Here is a 16,467-nt window from a genome sequence, read left to right on the forward strand (position 1 = left end):
TCTGACACGTCCCACAGGACTGCAGACATCTCTGGCCTGAGAGCTTGCGGCTGAACAGGACGTACCTGTACCTCCCACATAGGGTGCATTTGGTCCCAAATAAAAGTTACACTCCTCCTTGTTCTCAGAGTCTCTAACGTTTGTCATTATTTACAGAAAGAAGCTAAATAGTGACATGGAGTTTAATGAAAAGAACCATTCATAGCGGTGAAGCAAATCACCTTTAATTGATACTTCCTGAACAAAAACATCTCGTGACCCTCATTTCACGCCTCTCACACCCACCTGGCCCCCGGCAGGCCACGAGGCAGGTTTCCAGCCCCTCGCAACAACAGGGTTATGAGACTACTCCTACCAGAAGGCAAACAGAGCCCGTCCCGATGTGGTTACGTGACTCGAGGCTGAAGTGCTGTTCCCGTGACCGTGCTGCCCGCACCCAGCGGTGCTGTGCCGTGAGGGGTGCTCAGCACAACCCCGCCGCCGGGGCAGCCGAGGCAGGGGGCAGCCGGTGCCGAACAGCCCCAGCCGTGCTGCCGGCTCCGTGGGGAGGCTGGGGGAAACGCAACGCACGCAGACGGTACGGGACCGAGGAGCAAGCTGGCAGATCCCGCAGGACATCCAAACGGACAGCACTCGTTTGGACGCGCTGGAGAGCCCGGTTCCGTGAGCTGCCCGTGTCCCCAGCACTGTGCTGATGCCCCCCAGGCAGAGCCACGACGATCTCTTCCAGGGAACCGGGGCTGAGATGCCGCCAGTGGGCCGAAGGCACGTGGGACCCATTTATCGACGTGGCTCGCTCAGCGCCTGCCGCCTCGCCCCCAGCGCCATGCACGGCACCGCACCGCTCCGTGGAGCCGCGGGGTTGTACTGCGGAGACGCTGATCGGATGCACCGAGTACCGGGCGCTGTCCCGAGCACAGCTGTGCCACTGGTATAAAAGCTTTGGCTTCCCCCAGCCCCCCGTAAAAGTTGTGCCTGCACACCTGAACACGTCTCTTCAAAGACTTTTGAAAGTTTGGTTCTGCACAAACGTAGTCACTCACTGGTCTCCACATAAAACTGTGGAAAATGAATGCTTTGTGTCCTTTTTTCATATAAAAGAGTTTTAAGCTGGTTAAGCCATTCTATTTCATCCACTGAACACAACATTTGTCCTGAAAGAGTCTGCAGCTGTTAAAAACGTTTTCTATCCCTTTTTGTGTTACAAATATGCACGAGGGATGCAAACCCAGCAACCGCCTTATCGGCTGGCCGCAAACAGACTCTGACAGCTTTAAAGTGAATGCGGCTCTCGTGAAACCTTTGCACGTCACAAGTTCTGTGTTGCAGCAGACCCAATGGCTCGTTTTTAGCAATAGTAACCAAAAGCCACTGTACAGCAGATTAAGCAACTAATATAGTGAAGGCTCCTGAAACAAGAAGAAAGGTAACATCCACAGCTGGAACACGTCAAAGAGATCTCCTGTCTTATTACGAAGGTAAAACAGGTACTGGTAAATTATACACGGCAGTTTTACTTTACACTGAAAATAAAGTAAATCAAAGGGTGAAATAAGATCCTCCCCTCTCTCTGTGATCGAGCAGCATTGTAAGGCCACCCACTCTGTTTCCACTAAAATCTGCATCTGTGATGAAATAAATCCTCCAAACCTGACGAACAGAACCAGAATGATCTGATCCGTTTGCACAGCTCCTTGCAACTCACAACAGCTATGTGAAGAAAGCAAATATTTTAAATATATTTTACCTATCAGCTATGTGTTTAATCATTACCCAGCCCCAGGAGAATCCATGGAGTGCACAAAATAAATTTATTTGCCAGGAGTCGGGAAAAAGACTCTGGCAGGTGATGAAGGGACAAGGGTGTGCCCGGGCCATCCCACCCCCCTGCCACAGGACCGTCCCTACAGCACGGGACCGTCACTGCCCTTGGCTCTCACCAGGCTGCTGCCACCCTCTGGGACCAGCGGGGCTCTGGGGCTGCCTCGACTCCCAGCGGGAACGCTCGTCCCCGCGCAGCCCTCCCTGGGAATGCCAGGGTACGGTGTGGCCGCCTGTTCAGCCTGCCTCCTGCTCCACACCTGCTGTGCCCCTTTGGTGTAGGTGGAACTTCGTAGGTTGGCATCTTAGTGTGTTAAAAGCATGTCCAGCTCAGCAATCTGAGGTTAAAAAAGAACAAATACAGAAGGTGGCCTCCTTCCTCCGACACGTTGCATAGCAAGGATCCTTACCCACGGCAGGCACCCCAGTGTGCAGACCGGCCTTGGCCTAAGTCTGGAATTCAGCTCTGTGCGAACTGTCTGTGTTGCTACAGCGGTGCGAGACGAGTTGTCGCGTGTCTCCGGGTGTCTCGGAGCGCAGCGGGTGTTACTCAGCGCAACCTGAGAACGGGGGACGGGGAGGGGGCGGCCGGCGGCCCCCAGCCTAGCTGCTGCCCGCCGAGGAGCACACGGAGCTGCACATGTTCAAGTTGGAGGTCTCAGATTCGGCCTCCGTCTCGGCTTCATCGGTGGTTTCGGGGGGGGACACGGACTCGCTCGTCTGCTCTTGGCTCTTCTTCAGCCTGTGCGGAGCAGAGGGACCAGGCGTTACACCGCGATTCCCAGGGCAAAAGCAGAACGGGTGGTGTGGACCTGTCTGCAGCAGCATGGCCCCGCGGCCCACACTGCTCCGCGTGGGGTGCCTACAGCAGACCCTAGGTAAAGGAGAGGAGGCCTTCCAGGTAGGCAACACCCCCAGCACCACACGGAAAGGTCCCTACACAGGCTGAAGTACCAGCAAAACACACCAAAACGGCCTCAAACGCTCCACCACAGCCTGCAGCCTTCAGCTTTCAAAGCGCTGCCTGCTCGAGCTCAGCCACAAGCCGCAGCAGCTGCTTTAACGCCAGCACTTCTACTGCCCGCTTGTGACGTGCAGGGAAAATTCTACCATGTTCCTTGCTTTTGTCCTCCCAACAATCTCCTCTACAAGCAAGATGGACAAGGGGACAGTATGGGTGAACTGGAGGTGTGTCATGTGTGCACGTGAGACCCCAGAAGCTTCTCTGCAGCATATTTTCTTTGCCTGCAGTGGTCAATACCCACTGATCTTGTCCCCCTGTCTGGGAAGAACTGTTTTTTACAAGGACACACCACCTGAGCTCCTGGGCTGACATATGTCACACAGAGCCAAAACCTCAGCGAGATGCTCCTGACCTTCAGGCTCTGGCACTCTCGATTTGTGAGATAAGACACGAAAAAAAGTATTTCTTCTTTCCAAGAAGTACCCCCCACACTTACTTCTCTCTGTTAAAGATGACAAAGTCTTGCTGGATAGCTTCGAGGCATTCTTGGAGATAGTCATTTTCCTGTTGAAGAAAAAAACCACACCTGCGTACGAAGGCCCATCTGCACATCACTGCTTCCTACGGCAGGCACGGCACAGAGCAGCCACCAGGAACTTCAGCCTCAACAGCTGATGGGAATAGCACAAGCCATCGCTTTTGGGGCTTTCACTGGGGGCTTGTTTCAGCTGCGGCGTGCGCAGGTAACGCCATTCTCCAGCTGAACGCAGCGCGGTTGTCTGTGTGCCCTGTGCTCAGTGCTATCTGCTGGCAGCGAGGAAGAGGCCCGGCACAGCCTGCGGGGGTGAGCCGCTGGCCGAGCACAGCCCCAGGGGTGCACACGCGGCAGGAGCAAGGCGTGGATGTGCGGACGGCTCGTGGCCGGTGCCTGCCGTTGCCTGACCCCCTGCACCCGTCTGTCCATGTGCAGACACCTCCCGAGGTCACACGCTGCCACTGCAGGGCCAGCTCCCATCCCGTGCTGCTGCACGTGCTGAGGGTCTTGGCAGACAACACGCCCCCAGCTCTCCCGGCAACAAACCCTCCCAGAGGTATTCTCAAGTCTGCTTATTCTGTTCTTTTCCTCCCCAGCTTCCCGATTTATCCTCCGGCCTTTTACAGTAAGTCTCATTGATCGCAGCATTAGCTCCTGTCGAAGAAGGAAGGGATCTATTGCAGTTAATTGGCGCAGACAATGAGACAGGCAAAATCCTGACTGGCGCTTCCTGCTGCTGCTCAGATAACGGGTAACCGTGTCCTTGCGGGAGGGGTGACTTCTGTTTCCTTATTTTGGAATCCGCTCAGCTAAGGAGGGAGCTGCAGCACCAAAGCGGCGGTGATGGGATAATGCACCCTGCCACCCCCTGCACGCCAGCCCTTCCCGCGAGCGGCCCTCACAAAGCACTCCTTGCCCCAGTAGCTCCTGCCCTGGTGCACAGTGTGACGGTTTTATTCCGAGGCCATGTCTGATGTGTAAAACCCAGATTCTAGTATTTATCTCCCTACTGACATAAACGCACCCCAACTCCCACAGCCAACAAGGGAACAAATGCCTCTGATCTCCAGCTGATTTCCCTGGCTGATGAGCTCTCTCCAGAAGGTGCTCATGGCACGCTCCTCCAGACTCACGTGCTGGCTTCTCCGGCACAGCCCAGCAGGGCTGCGGGGGCTCACACAGGTGTACAGCCCATGGGGCGTGAGGAAGAGATGGGCCAATTACCCAAAAGACGGAACTGACACCCTGGATGTTTCTGTGTGGATCATCCAGTGCTCGGGCAAACCACCACAGCCTAACCCCGTCCTCAGCTGTTGGAGCAATGGGACAGTGCCCTTCAGAAAGGCTGCGATCATGTGTACTTTCTTTGTAGTTTCACTCTGGACCAGCACGCCCAGACCTCTCATTTCATTTACCAAGCCACGGATTATTGTGAAAGGGTTTTATCAAACTTATGCAAGAGGAGCATTTGGTTCTCATGAAGGCTCCATTTGGCAAATGTTTTTATCAAAACAAATCTGCACAGGAAGCCGCTGCCGCAGTAACTACTGGTGCACACCCCCACAGTTGGTATCTCAGCCTTTTTCCCTGCTGGCTGTTACCGCAGAGATCACTTACGGACTGAGAGCTGTCTTTGCTGTTGTCCCTCGACTTGTTCTTTGCAAGCCTCTTCTTCTTCTTGTGCAGGGGCCTCGACTCCAGGATCATCTCCTCCAGCTCGAAGGTGGGGTCGCAGTGTAGGCGGCCCTTCTGCGAGGCACAGGGACACCGCAGGCGCGGGTTAGCCATGGGGCGGGCTCCCTCCCTCTCAGCAAACGCGCTCAGGAAGTACTGCTGTGCACAGCCCTTCACCTTAGGGTGCCAACTGGCCCTGGCTGGGCGAGGGAAGCCGCCCGCTGCTCGTACTCACGTTCGGGACGAAGCCCGGCTCCACACGTTTCTCGCCGACGTCGCTCCAGACCACGCCTGACAAGTATGCCGACGTCTGAATGTCGGCGAGGCAGGAGAAGCGGTGCTCGGGGTTCACCGTCAGCAGCTGCCACCACAAAAGCATTCCCGTGAGGAAAGAGAAACAGAAACAAGAGCCCCCCTGCTTCCCAAACGCACTGGAGTAACTCGGCAGTGCTGCAAAGTTTCTGTTTTGGGAAATGTGCGGCACCCTCTATAAAAAAACAAACACGAAACTCAGAAAGCCGTTCTACAGACTGCGAAACCAGGCGGTCACAAGTTCGGTACGGTGACAACTGGGAGCAGCCCAGGTTTGCCTCCTCCCGCGGGTGCCCGCAATGTGTGACCCCCCCGCCGCAGCCAGGCGCTGCCCCCTGCCGCCGCTCCCCCAGGACCGGAGCGGACAGACCCTGCCCGCCGCAGCCGTGCTCCCTGTAGAGGTGCTCGGCCTCCCCAGAGGCCCTTCCTCTGCTTCAAACTGCACACGCCCTATTTTCACACCTCTTCTGTGTACCAGGGGGTGTTGTTCTGTTTATCACACGTGGACTACTGAGTATACATTAAAAAAAAAGTCAGATAGAAGCGGTAGCTCGCTCGCTGCGCCACCAAGGAGCCGATGTGAAGGCAGACTTGAATTGTCAGAGACCCCCACACGGTGCCATGCTGCGTGCTCAGCAGCTCTGAGGTACAGCTCTTAGGACTGTCGGTGGGGTCTCTACCATGGGACTTGGGCAAGGCTTCTGGAAAACTCAGTGCTTTGTCTCCACCGCCAAAAGCCTTGGCTGCAGCCTGGCCACGCCACCACCCTGAGGCCCGTCCCGGCGATTTCCCCAGGGCACGCAGAACTCCAGCCCCGGCCTCCAGCCCTCCCAGCTCAGCTCTGGCATCCACAACCCGAGCGCAGTCCTGCTGCCCGGGGAGCCTGGACACCACGTCCCCGCACACAGTGACATTCACCTCCACCGCATGGCACTCCCACGGCACGGCCGGGCGGCAGTACCAGGGGACAGAGGGGACAGAGCGGGGCGTGGGGACAGGAGCGTCCTGTGGCGCCCGGGCCGCAGGGAGGCCATGGCCAGCGGCTGAGCTCTGTGCCGCTTCCAAAAGCTGGCATCTCGTGCAGCCCAGCAGATGGCAATGTGAACTTGCTTGAACACTCCACCCAGCGGTAACTAACTGCTTCTCCTTAAAACAAAAGCCAATTATGTAAATTGTCCAACCCACATTACCTTATCCTGGAGTCCTTATTTGCTGTCAGCACTGGGCATATCTTTTCTACAGCATACTCATCAGCTGCTTCCTGAGCTTTCAAGCAAACAGCCTGCACACCTAATCAGAAACTTTCTAGCTGCAGCAATTAAAATTCAAGCAGCTGTCTGTTTCATCCATGTGCAGGAACCCTCTCGGCCAGGCCCCTGAACCAGACTCTTCAGGCAGCTAACGCAGCAGGCTCAGCACAGACTTTTCCATCTTACTCTGCTGTCCCAGCCACAATCGCCACCTTTCCAAGTCAGGAAGACCACATATATGCCTGGATGCTGAGAGAATACAATCCTCGCCTAGGTAAGAACTGGATTGTTTCAACAAAATCAGCCTCTTTTCTTCACTTGCTGTGAAACAACGCATCTTATTACAGAGGGCAGTGAAAGAACAAAACACAAGATTAATCGGTGCCTAAGCCCGAGCAAAGTCATAACAAACTAGCCCCATTTCAATTTTACATTAACATGCTGAAAGATTGCCAGTTAGTCCTGTTGTGTTCAGTTCAAAGCCCACCCGGAGGCCCCTTACCTTCCTCAACAGCGCAACCATTTCCTTTGACCACGTGGATGAGTACTGCACGCTGACCGTACTGAACAGCTGGACCAAGGACTCCACTGGGTTATTGGAGTGGATGTCATACGGTCTCTGGGGAAAGCACAGAAAGGTGAGAAGAAATTCACTTTTCTCTCTGCAGCTCACTAAGGAAGCATGTTCTTAGAGCTCAGGCAGTCCAAAGCACCCTACCCAGCCCCGAAGGAGTTCGTAAGCCATAATTCCCAACGACCACCAATCCACTTCGAAGGAGTAACCCGTCCCGCCGTTCAGGAAGGAATGGAAAATCTCCGGAGCTGAACGGGAAGAGCACAACCACAACAGTTCATTCACTGACTTCAGTCAGCTTCTGTTTCCATCGCCCACTTCATGCAAGTCCGTAGGTAAATGCAGTGATTGTTTTCACGCTTGAATGCCACCGGGGGGTTTTCAGGACAAGCCGGGCGGCAGCACGCCCGGCCACGCAGGGCGCTGGGAGCCCCGCTGCCTCCGAGCAAGGAGCAGGGCTGGCGGCAGGGCAGGAGCGCGGGGCAGGAGCGCAGGGCAGGCTGGCATGGCAGCTCCGGCAGGGCTCTGCTGAATGACTTGGGTGCATGCATTAATGGGCTAAGTTAACTCCGTGCCTTTGTGACAGGCAGGAGTTATGGGACGGCATGCAGAGAGCATTCTCTCACGGTAAAATACAGATGCAGTGAACAGCTATTATTTCTTACCCATGTATGGCTTTGTTCCAGCTAACGCAGTTGCTCTTTCACCATCCCTAATTATTGTTGCAATATTAAAATCTGTTAAATGTGCATGACCTTAAATAAAGACACAGTTTAAGAAGGAATTACTCTCAGCACAGAACAATCACAATGCAGAGTACATTTTTTCATAAGCTTTCAGTCTCTGCGAGCATAGCACAGGGACAGGCAGGCTGCTGTACAGATCCCACCAAATGGCCACAACAGATCCCAGAGCTTTCTCAGGCTCCCGCGCTTGCCAGACGTTTAGATGGCAGCTAGCTTTGCTTCTTGGTTTTGAATCGCACACAGAGCTTCACATTTTGATTGGAAGCCGTTTATAATACCCAGCTTATTCCACCCTACCTGGCTACTCTGCTTCTTTGTTCACGTTAACCCCACTGCTCAGATCCCCGCGGTACAAAGCAGCACAGGCAAGCCCCGGGCAGGCTCCTCGGGGAAGCTGGGGTCTCCAGGACTGGGGCAGAAGCCCCAGGACTGGGGACGAAGAAAAACACACCCACGTGCCTTTCTTGAGGCTTTCTGCTATCTACCAGGCAGCTGTGAAAAAGGTCTGTAAGTCACAAACACCTTGGTGCTGTTAGTTCTTCCTTGCATCTCTGTTTTCCCCATATGCTTGGGCTTTATACCCTGCGCTAGCATCTAATGAAATTCCATGCAAGTGTAGGCTTTGGTTCTGACAAGCCTTTATGCTAAAGCTCAGGTGCTTTGCCACCTTCTGCCCTGAGAAATTGTGTCTTCATTTTGTAAGGTTTATTGCTGGAATAGAGGTGAATATATGGGAGCTGTCCAATTAGACCACTGAGAGCCTACTAATTGCTTAATAGTAATAGTATCAATAGATGGTCTCATGAAGGTTTCCAAGCTTGCTCCTTCTGGCTCAGCCCAGATCTTTACAGGAAGACATCAAAACCCTTTTTTCCTGCCTAGTAGAAGTATATGTGCAGATCTCTCCCACTTTAGAACTCAAAAAAGGCAGTTCTTGTGCTCTGTGCCCCTTCACAATGCATTTCTTGCATGGACAACCTGTGCAATGTAAGAGGCACTGGCTTGGTGAGAAGGGAGGCAGAGGCAGGGGGTCAGTGAGAAGGGCTGCTCACGATGGAGCTCTCCTCGCATGGCAATGCACACGTATGTCCAACCAAGCACCAATCAAATCCAAGAAGTGGTGCCTTTCCCACAGTTTTTGCAAATAAGTATTCAAGGCTGTAAAGAATCGGTCCCTTGAATGAAGGAGGTGGACAAAGCGAGACAGAGAGATCCTACCTTGCTCATCCAGGAGAATGTTGTCTGGTTTTACATCTCTGGAAAAAAAAAAAAACAAAAAACCAAGGTTACAGCAAGATGAAATCTCAGCCACATGACGGATGCAATTCTACAACAACAAAAAAATCTGCAACTTTTTTATCTACCAAAAATTAGATATAACCCAAAATTATCCTAATAAGGAGCAAGTCCCTTTAAGATGGATTAGAAGTACGTTTCCTCAGGGAAAAAAAAAAAAAAAAGTGGGACTACCTGATTTATTCAGGCAGCATCTCCATGAAATTAATGATCCTAGCCCATGCCTGTGAAGCCCTCGATCACAGCTCTTTTGGCTGTCCCATGGAGGAGCGAGGAGCGGGCAGGGCCAGCAGCCCCCCGCCGCCCTGCTCGCAGCACCAGAGGCCTCATGGCAGCACGGCCTCGCAGGGACCGGCAGCCCCCCCGAACCCCAGCACCTCTGGTGCATGGCCAGCTCCCGCCGGCCGCAGGGCCACCATGGGCACCTCGTGTCCCTGCGCTCGCTTATGGAAATGCCCTCGGGGCAGCAGAGGGCGTTACCTGTGAATAATATGCTGACTGCGTAGGTAGTCTAGAGCCAGAGCCATCTCACAGATGTACAGCCTGACTGTTTCTTCTGTAAACTGCACGTTTTGCTGCAGATGATAGCGTAGGTCACCCCCAAGGAGCAAGTCCACCACCATGAACATGTCCTCCTCGTCCTGGAAGGAGTACCTGCGGGGAGCAGGGTGGTGAGCCAGCAGGCTGGCTCCTGCGGCATCTCGCAGGAGTCACAAAACAAATTGTTTTTGTTTTTTTTTTCCTCTCTTAATTATACAGCACCTGTGAAAAACTGCAAACATCCCTGCAACAAGCATATGTTGGCCTCGGTGTTTACACCTTTTTAATTAAGCAAACACAATTCAAGATGCTGTCTTGCTTTTTAGCCTAGCTGTGCTAGGCAGCGCCTCCCGTGACAGCACAACCCTCCCCATCAGGCCTCCCCCAGCGCCGCTGCCATCGGCACAGGAGGCCACACATGGCTACAGACCCCGTAACTCCCCGGGCGAGGCTTAGGACACGTCAGAAAACTGCAAAGCAAACCGAGGTGTCCAAGCTCCCACCTCAGCACCCCGCTTCGCCGGCACCTCCTGCCCGGCAGCGCCTGGCCGAGGCCCCCCTGTGCGCCACCCCCACCCCTGCCAGCAGGCCGCCTCGATCTGCAGTTGGGAAAAACATGACAAAACTGTACCGAAAATGTCCCCGCATATCCTGAAAGTGAATTAGAAAATGCAAGTGCTAATTTAACCAAAAAAAAAAAAGCAAACCAGGAAAAAGACCTATATTTACGGTAGAGTAAAACGCCTCTCTATATTTGCCATGGATCCCGAAGGAGACTGACAGCAGTGAGGATACACTACAAAATAACGTTCAATTGTTATATTTGGCAACACCATTTCTACGGAGGGAGTCTGTGGGGTTGTGTAATGCTTGTGAATCACACACATCTCATCCTGAATGTATGCTCATTCTAAATGCATGAGCTGAGAGGGGGAAATCTGCAACGAGCAAATTTCCTCAAGAATTTCATTACCTGTCGGGAAAAACAAATGTGTGCAACGGTTAAAACACTGAAAACATAAATACTAACTTCCTTGGTGACTGTGGAGTAACTGACCAGCAGAAAGCAGGCAAAGCTTTAACGGCTCTGCACCAGGCTAGCGGCCCCAGCCTGCCAACACACTCCGAGGGCACCACGAGCCCTGTGGTCTGAAGGAAGACAACGCGTGCTGCAGATGCATTTTTTGCATAATGCCTCATTTTCACTTACCCATGTTTTTCCAGGCAAGCATGGCCTCTCTTTTATATTTGCAATTAGCTCCTCTTAACAGCAGAGAAGTTGCAGCTCCAGGAATTTGTAGGTAATCTCCAAAACTGCTGGGCTGGAAACACTGCCTGAAAGACTCGGTTATGCTCTATGAGCCACAGCACAGAAGCCTGCCTTTACCAAGAGCCATGCTACAACTGAAAGAGCGCATCACAAACCAGGCCACAGATGTGCAAAGCACTGAGGAAATCCGTCCTAGGCCAAGCGTTAAGTTACCCTGGTCACACACACAACAGAGATAGGACAGCGTGCTCCTCTCTCCCCCTCGGCCTGTCATCCTCCTCCCAAAGCGGTGCGGACGTTCTCCACCACCTCTCAGAAATGCCATTCTTCCTGCAGGCGGGGCGGACAGGCTGTGAACAGATTTCTGTAGCCCGCAGCGTGCCCCGTGCCTGCCCTTCCCCTGGCTCCCCCCAGCAGTGCCCAGGACCGGGGGGCTGCAATGGGCTCCGGCCCCCCGCCAGGTGCCAGCCCCTCAGGCGGCGGGGAGGCCGCGAGGCTGGCTGCTAAATACTCATTCAAAACCAGCAATCTGAGGACATGATGCCTCATTTTCTAATACTTGTAAACGAGTTTATGTTGTGCAAAACTTGGTAATGATTTTTCTGCGCTCCAGAGAAATGTATTTTCTTTGGCCAGCGAACCTGCTGCAAAGCCCTTCTTTGCCACCAGCTCTCCAGCAGCCGGCCACGCACGTGGTGGTTTGAAGAGATCACACAACTTTTGTTTCAGAAACAGATCACTAAAAATAGTTACATTTCAAACTGCTCGCTACTAATTAGATTAGATTACGTTAGGTTAGATTACAACAAATTAGATTACATCAAATTAGATTACGTTAGATTACATTAGTGCATGTGCACTGGCAAAAAGTATGCTCATTACCTGGCAGTGTTTTAGGGTCTAACTTAAAAATAACTACCCTTGAGTGAGGCTGACATCTAACAAATAGTTTTAGTCCAAAATGCTTTTGAAAAACATCTTGTCTTGATAGTTACTGTAAAAAGTGGTAGGCAGTACAACTCCTTGGCTTCCCTACAACCCCAGTAATCCTCCTGCCCCACACACAGCACAAGGAGCAGCCTTGGCGATGACCGCACAGATACAAACACAGGCAGGGCAGCTTTAAGCTACCCGCTAAAGTCTCGTGACTTATCTCGGTAAAACTGTGCTGTACACATTGGTTATGGCTAAGAGCAGTTCTGCTTATTTAAACTGCTAACACATCTCTGTGAGACAGAGTCCTTTACTGGGACCAAACGTTTACTGTGTACAACACGACTTTGTATATTTCCATATAAATAAAAGTAATAAATAAACATCTCTAAAAATGCTAGTTCATTTGAATTTTGAAGCTGCTTTTTGGAAAATAAAAAAAAAAAAGGCCTCCCCAGAGAAGACAGTTCACCACAAACTGACTGTAAAAGTATTCCGTATCTCCAAGCACAAGGGATGGACTACTTCTTCAGTGGCAGTCCATAAAGGGCGCGTCTTACTGAGCCAAGACACCTTCGTCACACAGCACACAACGTACTACGATATTTTAGTTAAACTGGTGAGAGGCCCCTCAGCAGGTATGTGATTGTAGTATTTGCAGGAGGGCTCACTGAGAAAACAACGACACAAAGTTTTTGACGGCAAAAGATAGGCTGTCTGAAAATGTTTGAGGCCATGAGATGCTGGCATGCCACCAGGAGGCAGAGGGAAGGAGATGCTCACCAGAGGTTCACCAGGAACACGTGCTCAATCTCCTGCAGGATTTCCAGCTCCCTGAACACGTTGCGAACCTCGTCCCTTTCGATGCACTGCTGCTTGTTCATGTACTTCATGGCATACATCTTCTCAGTATCTCTCTTCTGCACGATGCACACCTAAAACACAGCAAAAGGGATAGATACAAGGTTTAGCAGAATGTTCCGTATCCTCACTTGCTGCTTTACCTAGCCAAGTAAACCGATTTCAGAGCCGTCTCCTGAGTGACCACGGAGCTCCCAACAAACCCGGCGCTGGCCACAGCTGACAGGAGGGTCGGGAGGAGCACGCGGAGCTGGCGGCTCTGCACACACCAACACCGGCTGCAGCCACAGCCGCACTGGTGCTTTGTAACCACCACTTGTGTTGGAACAAACCGATCCGACGCCGCACACCCAAGCATCCCCACCACGAGTTTGGTTTCCTGCTGCTGGCCCATCTGGCCAGCCTCCCGTGTGGCTACCAGGCCCTCGCCACTCGGAGCTGCCAGCCCGGTCCCCGCGCTGTGACCTGGGATCCGTGCCCCTGGGGACGGCACCGGGTACAGGGCAGCCTCCCTGCGGGGAGCCCTCCCTGTGAGCCCCGGGCTCAGGGCCTGACTCCAGGTCGGCTGCGGGAGTCGCTGGGGGCCCTCCCAGGGCCGACTCGATTCTGCTCACGTCCACCACCGGGAGCAAATTGCCAGCAGATTGGCTGTAGTCTATTTCACACATAGCTGTGCCCTGAAAGGCCACAATAACCCCGTTTGGTTTAGCTGAAAGCAATTAAAATGTAAATGTGTTAAAAATGACATAAACAAGAGCAAGCCCCGTGCTGCTGCATGCTGCACGGCCCCGCAGGGCGCGGTGCTGGGCAGGGCGCAGGCTGCGCACCCTTCTGCCCCTCCAGGCACCCCTCAGCCCCAGGGAGCGCACGGCTGGGGTCCGGCCGGATTCCCCCGCTGGTATTTCCTTTGGTGCTGCTCCCCGAGACTCCTCTGACTCCTGACGACACTCTAATTATCAAGGTCTTTAAATGAGTTAATGAACATTATACATGTGGTATAAGTGCGTCTGTCCTCTTAATTATCAGACGACCTGCTTATTGACTACAATGTGCTGAATGCATTTTCTTTGGAAAAAAATAAACATCTGGCAGTTTGCTCCTGCAGCCTTCATCCGGAACACCACGGCGAGGCCGACCCGCAGGTGACTTCTCCCTGCCCGTCCGAGCCGTGGCGTCTGTGCCGCGCGGGGCAGGCACCGGCTGGGGCTTCTCTGGTGGCAGCAAACCACGCAGGGCCCGAAGGCACTGAACTCCGCTGCACCTCTAAAACGCTCCCATTACTAACAATTTGCAAGTGCTAATGGCACATAATATAATATTATCAAGGACACGTTACAGCAAGAAGGTGACACAATAATGGGGGGTTATCATTAGCCTGATAAAAACATCCCAATTAGCGATACACACTCAAATTATGGGGATTATTTTGCAGTTGTCACTGCGATTACTGTACGAACAGAGAGTTAGGGATTTTAATAACTACGTGCACACCTCAGACCCCGTGCTACAGGCTGGCGTCTCCCAGGTGATTTGGGCTGCGCAAACCAGGTCTGGGCCCAGGGCCACCAGGACCCCCCTCTTTGGGGACAGAGCGTGGCCGCAGGCCCGGTCCCACGGCAAGCAGGACAAGCTGGCCTCGGCGCCAGGGCAAGGGGCCACAGCTGCGGGGAGGACAGCCCTGGCCGCTCTCTGCCGGGTCCAGCAGAACGAGCGAGGGCTCCTGGAGCCCCGTCCCTGCCACCGGCACTGCCCAGGGCTGCCAGAGCTGCCTGCGGCTTCTGCTGGGAGTGGGGACAGAAAAGCTCCGGCTGAAGCCCTGCGTACTGCAGGTTAGTGAACTACCTAGCGCAGGGCAAAGCACCCGCAGGACCTGACTTCTGCTTAAAGCAGACTAAGCTGGCCATATGTTTAATTAGCCAAGCAAAAGTAACTCTAGTTTTTAATTTCTTTGAACTGACAGACCTAACAACATCTCTTTAAATCATGGACACTGCTCCTCTAAAAACAAGCCTTCCACTAACAGCATTCCAGGCTCTGAACAACATCCTCTTCTGCTTTCAGTTTGTGACACATCAAGGCTAGAAGCACATTAATTTCTAAACCTTTCTTTTGTTTGTTTTGGTTTAGATTTTGACTTTCTGTATTTTCACATGTATTGCTTTTCACATTTCTGTCATTTGCTTTTTGTTTCTCCGCAGGGAAAAGGGACAGACAGTAGCATGAATGAGAAAGCGATGGAAGATTCCTCTACTCTGCAATCATCCTAAGTAGTTTTCTGAAATGGAACAGCATCACCTAAACACCAAGTAATTCCAGTTTCAAGTGCTCTAGAAACTTTTGTCGTCTATTTCCTGTAAAAAAAAAAAACAAAAAAAAAAACAGCACCTGGGAGTCAGTCGGATCGTTCTGCTTATCGCCAAGCCTCAGGCAGTGCCGGCTGGGGCAGCCCCATGGGAGCAGAGGGAGGTGCTGGTGCCAGAGCGGTGCCGGCGAGGCCCCATGGCACAAGGCAAAGGGCGCCAGGACAAGTCTTCAGTGCCCCGGGCGCCCCTCCAGGGCTCAGGCATGCCGTGTGCACTGCTGTCAGCCCTACCAGTTAATGGTTAAGGACCACGTTAATGCAGTTCTTGGCAGGGCCTGGCACTAGCCTACAATGCGAGGAGCGGTGTTGGTCCTGCCCTCGCCTGGCACGGACGTTTAGGTCCTCTGTGGCAGCAGGAATCCTTCCTGAAATGTCTGCGGTTACAGAAATATGTCCCCTGCACAGACATGTAAGTGCCCAACACAGACCTCCGTCTGCTTCTGCTCCTGTGGAAGCAAGAAACGTCTACTTGGTAACGCGTCTAAGTGGTTTTTTCTATTAATCTCGATCCATTTTTCAAGTAGATCTACAAAGCGAAGCGACACAAGAAAGCAAAAGAAGAGACTGCTTTGTCCTCATCCTGCGTGACGTGGTCCCTCACTGCACAAAGGAAAATTTCGGTGCTTAAATGCAGCCATTAGGAGAAATTGTATGTAATGCTGCCAGATTTGCAATGCAGAAGGCAGGCATCAGCTGGTAGGATATTGCTCAAGACATGGCACATAAAAGATTTAATAGAGTCCCAGATACCCTGAGCATTCAGCTGCTGCCAAATGGTTTGTATACAGCTGCCTTTGCTTTTATTGCATTAACGGCACAAAGGGTTTGGAACTTGCATTTACTATTCAGGACATGAGATGTGCATTTAACATCTCCCATTTCGATCTCACTTTATGGGGCCCCAGACAATGACAACGCCTGTATTGTCATCATAGCTGGCGGCTTGTTTTCATCCGAATCTGGGGCAATCTTGGTCGTTGCTCAACAGCCCGATCTATTGCACTAATTTAGAGGAGACTAACAAGGATCACTGGCCTAGATGGTTCCCCCCAAAAAAAGTAATGGGAGGGGAAGATGGGCTACTGGCTTTGTAATACCCCTCTGCTTTATGTAGGTGTTACTGTGAAAGCACACAGCACACGAGTGTGTCTGCACATGCAGGTATGTGTAAAGGCATCACAGTCCTTTGGGTCTTCTCAGAAGAAGCCCAACTTGTACAAGCTTAGGCAGAGCCACAAGCACAACCCAACATGTTTTGAACAGTTTCCCAGTATGTTCCCAAACTCCTTTATGCAACCTGCACCGGCCAAAGAGGACACACCGCACGTG

General features: G+C 52.6%; 1 protein-coding gene across 2 annotated transcripts in view; it reads right to left on the reverse strand.

Annotated features, from left to right (window-relative positions):
* Positions 1–1,157: 1,157 nt before the first annotated feature.
* STK32C (serine/threonine kinase 32C) overlaps positions 1,158–16,467 on the reverse strand; it is an 83,344-nt gene continuing 68,034 nt past the window's right edge. The window contains exons 3-12 of one of the 2 annotated variants that reach the window (XM_035330044.1): positions 12,699–12,850; positions 9,653–9,826; positions 9,095–9,132; positions 7,796–7,885; positions 7,275–7,378; positions 7,059–7,175; positions 5,230–5,355; positions 4,938–5,069; positions 3,282–3,349; positions 1,158–2,563 (exon numbers count right to left, since the gene is read on the reverse strand). In XM_035330044.1, coding sequence (XP_035185935.1) covers positions 2,425–2,563; positions 3,282–3,349; positions 4,938–5,069; positions 5,230–5,355; positions 7,059–7,175; positions 7,275–7,378; positions 7,796–7,885; positions 9,095–9,132; positions 9,653–9,826; positions 12,699–12,850 — 1,140 coding nt within the window. In that variant the 3' untranslated portion in view covers positions 1,158–2,424. The remainder of the gene's footprint in view (positions 2,564–3,281; positions 3,350–4,937; positions 5,070–5,229; positions 5,356–7,058; positions 7,176–7,274; positions 7,379–7,795; positions 7,886–9,094; positions 9,133–9,652; positions 9,827–12,698; positions 12,851–16,467) is intronic. The other variant, XM_035330045.1, reaches the window with a different exon arrangement.

Source organism: Oxyura jamaicensis, chromosome 6 (genome assembly GCF_011077185.1).
Source record: "Oxyura jamaicensis isolate SHBP4307 breed ruddy duck chromosome 6, BPBGC_Ojam_1.0, whole genome shotgun sequence".
In the NCBI taxonomy this organism is placed as follows: domain Eukaryota; kingdom Metazoa; phylum Chordata; class Aves; order Anseriformes; family Anatidae; genus Oxyura; species Oxyura jamaicensis.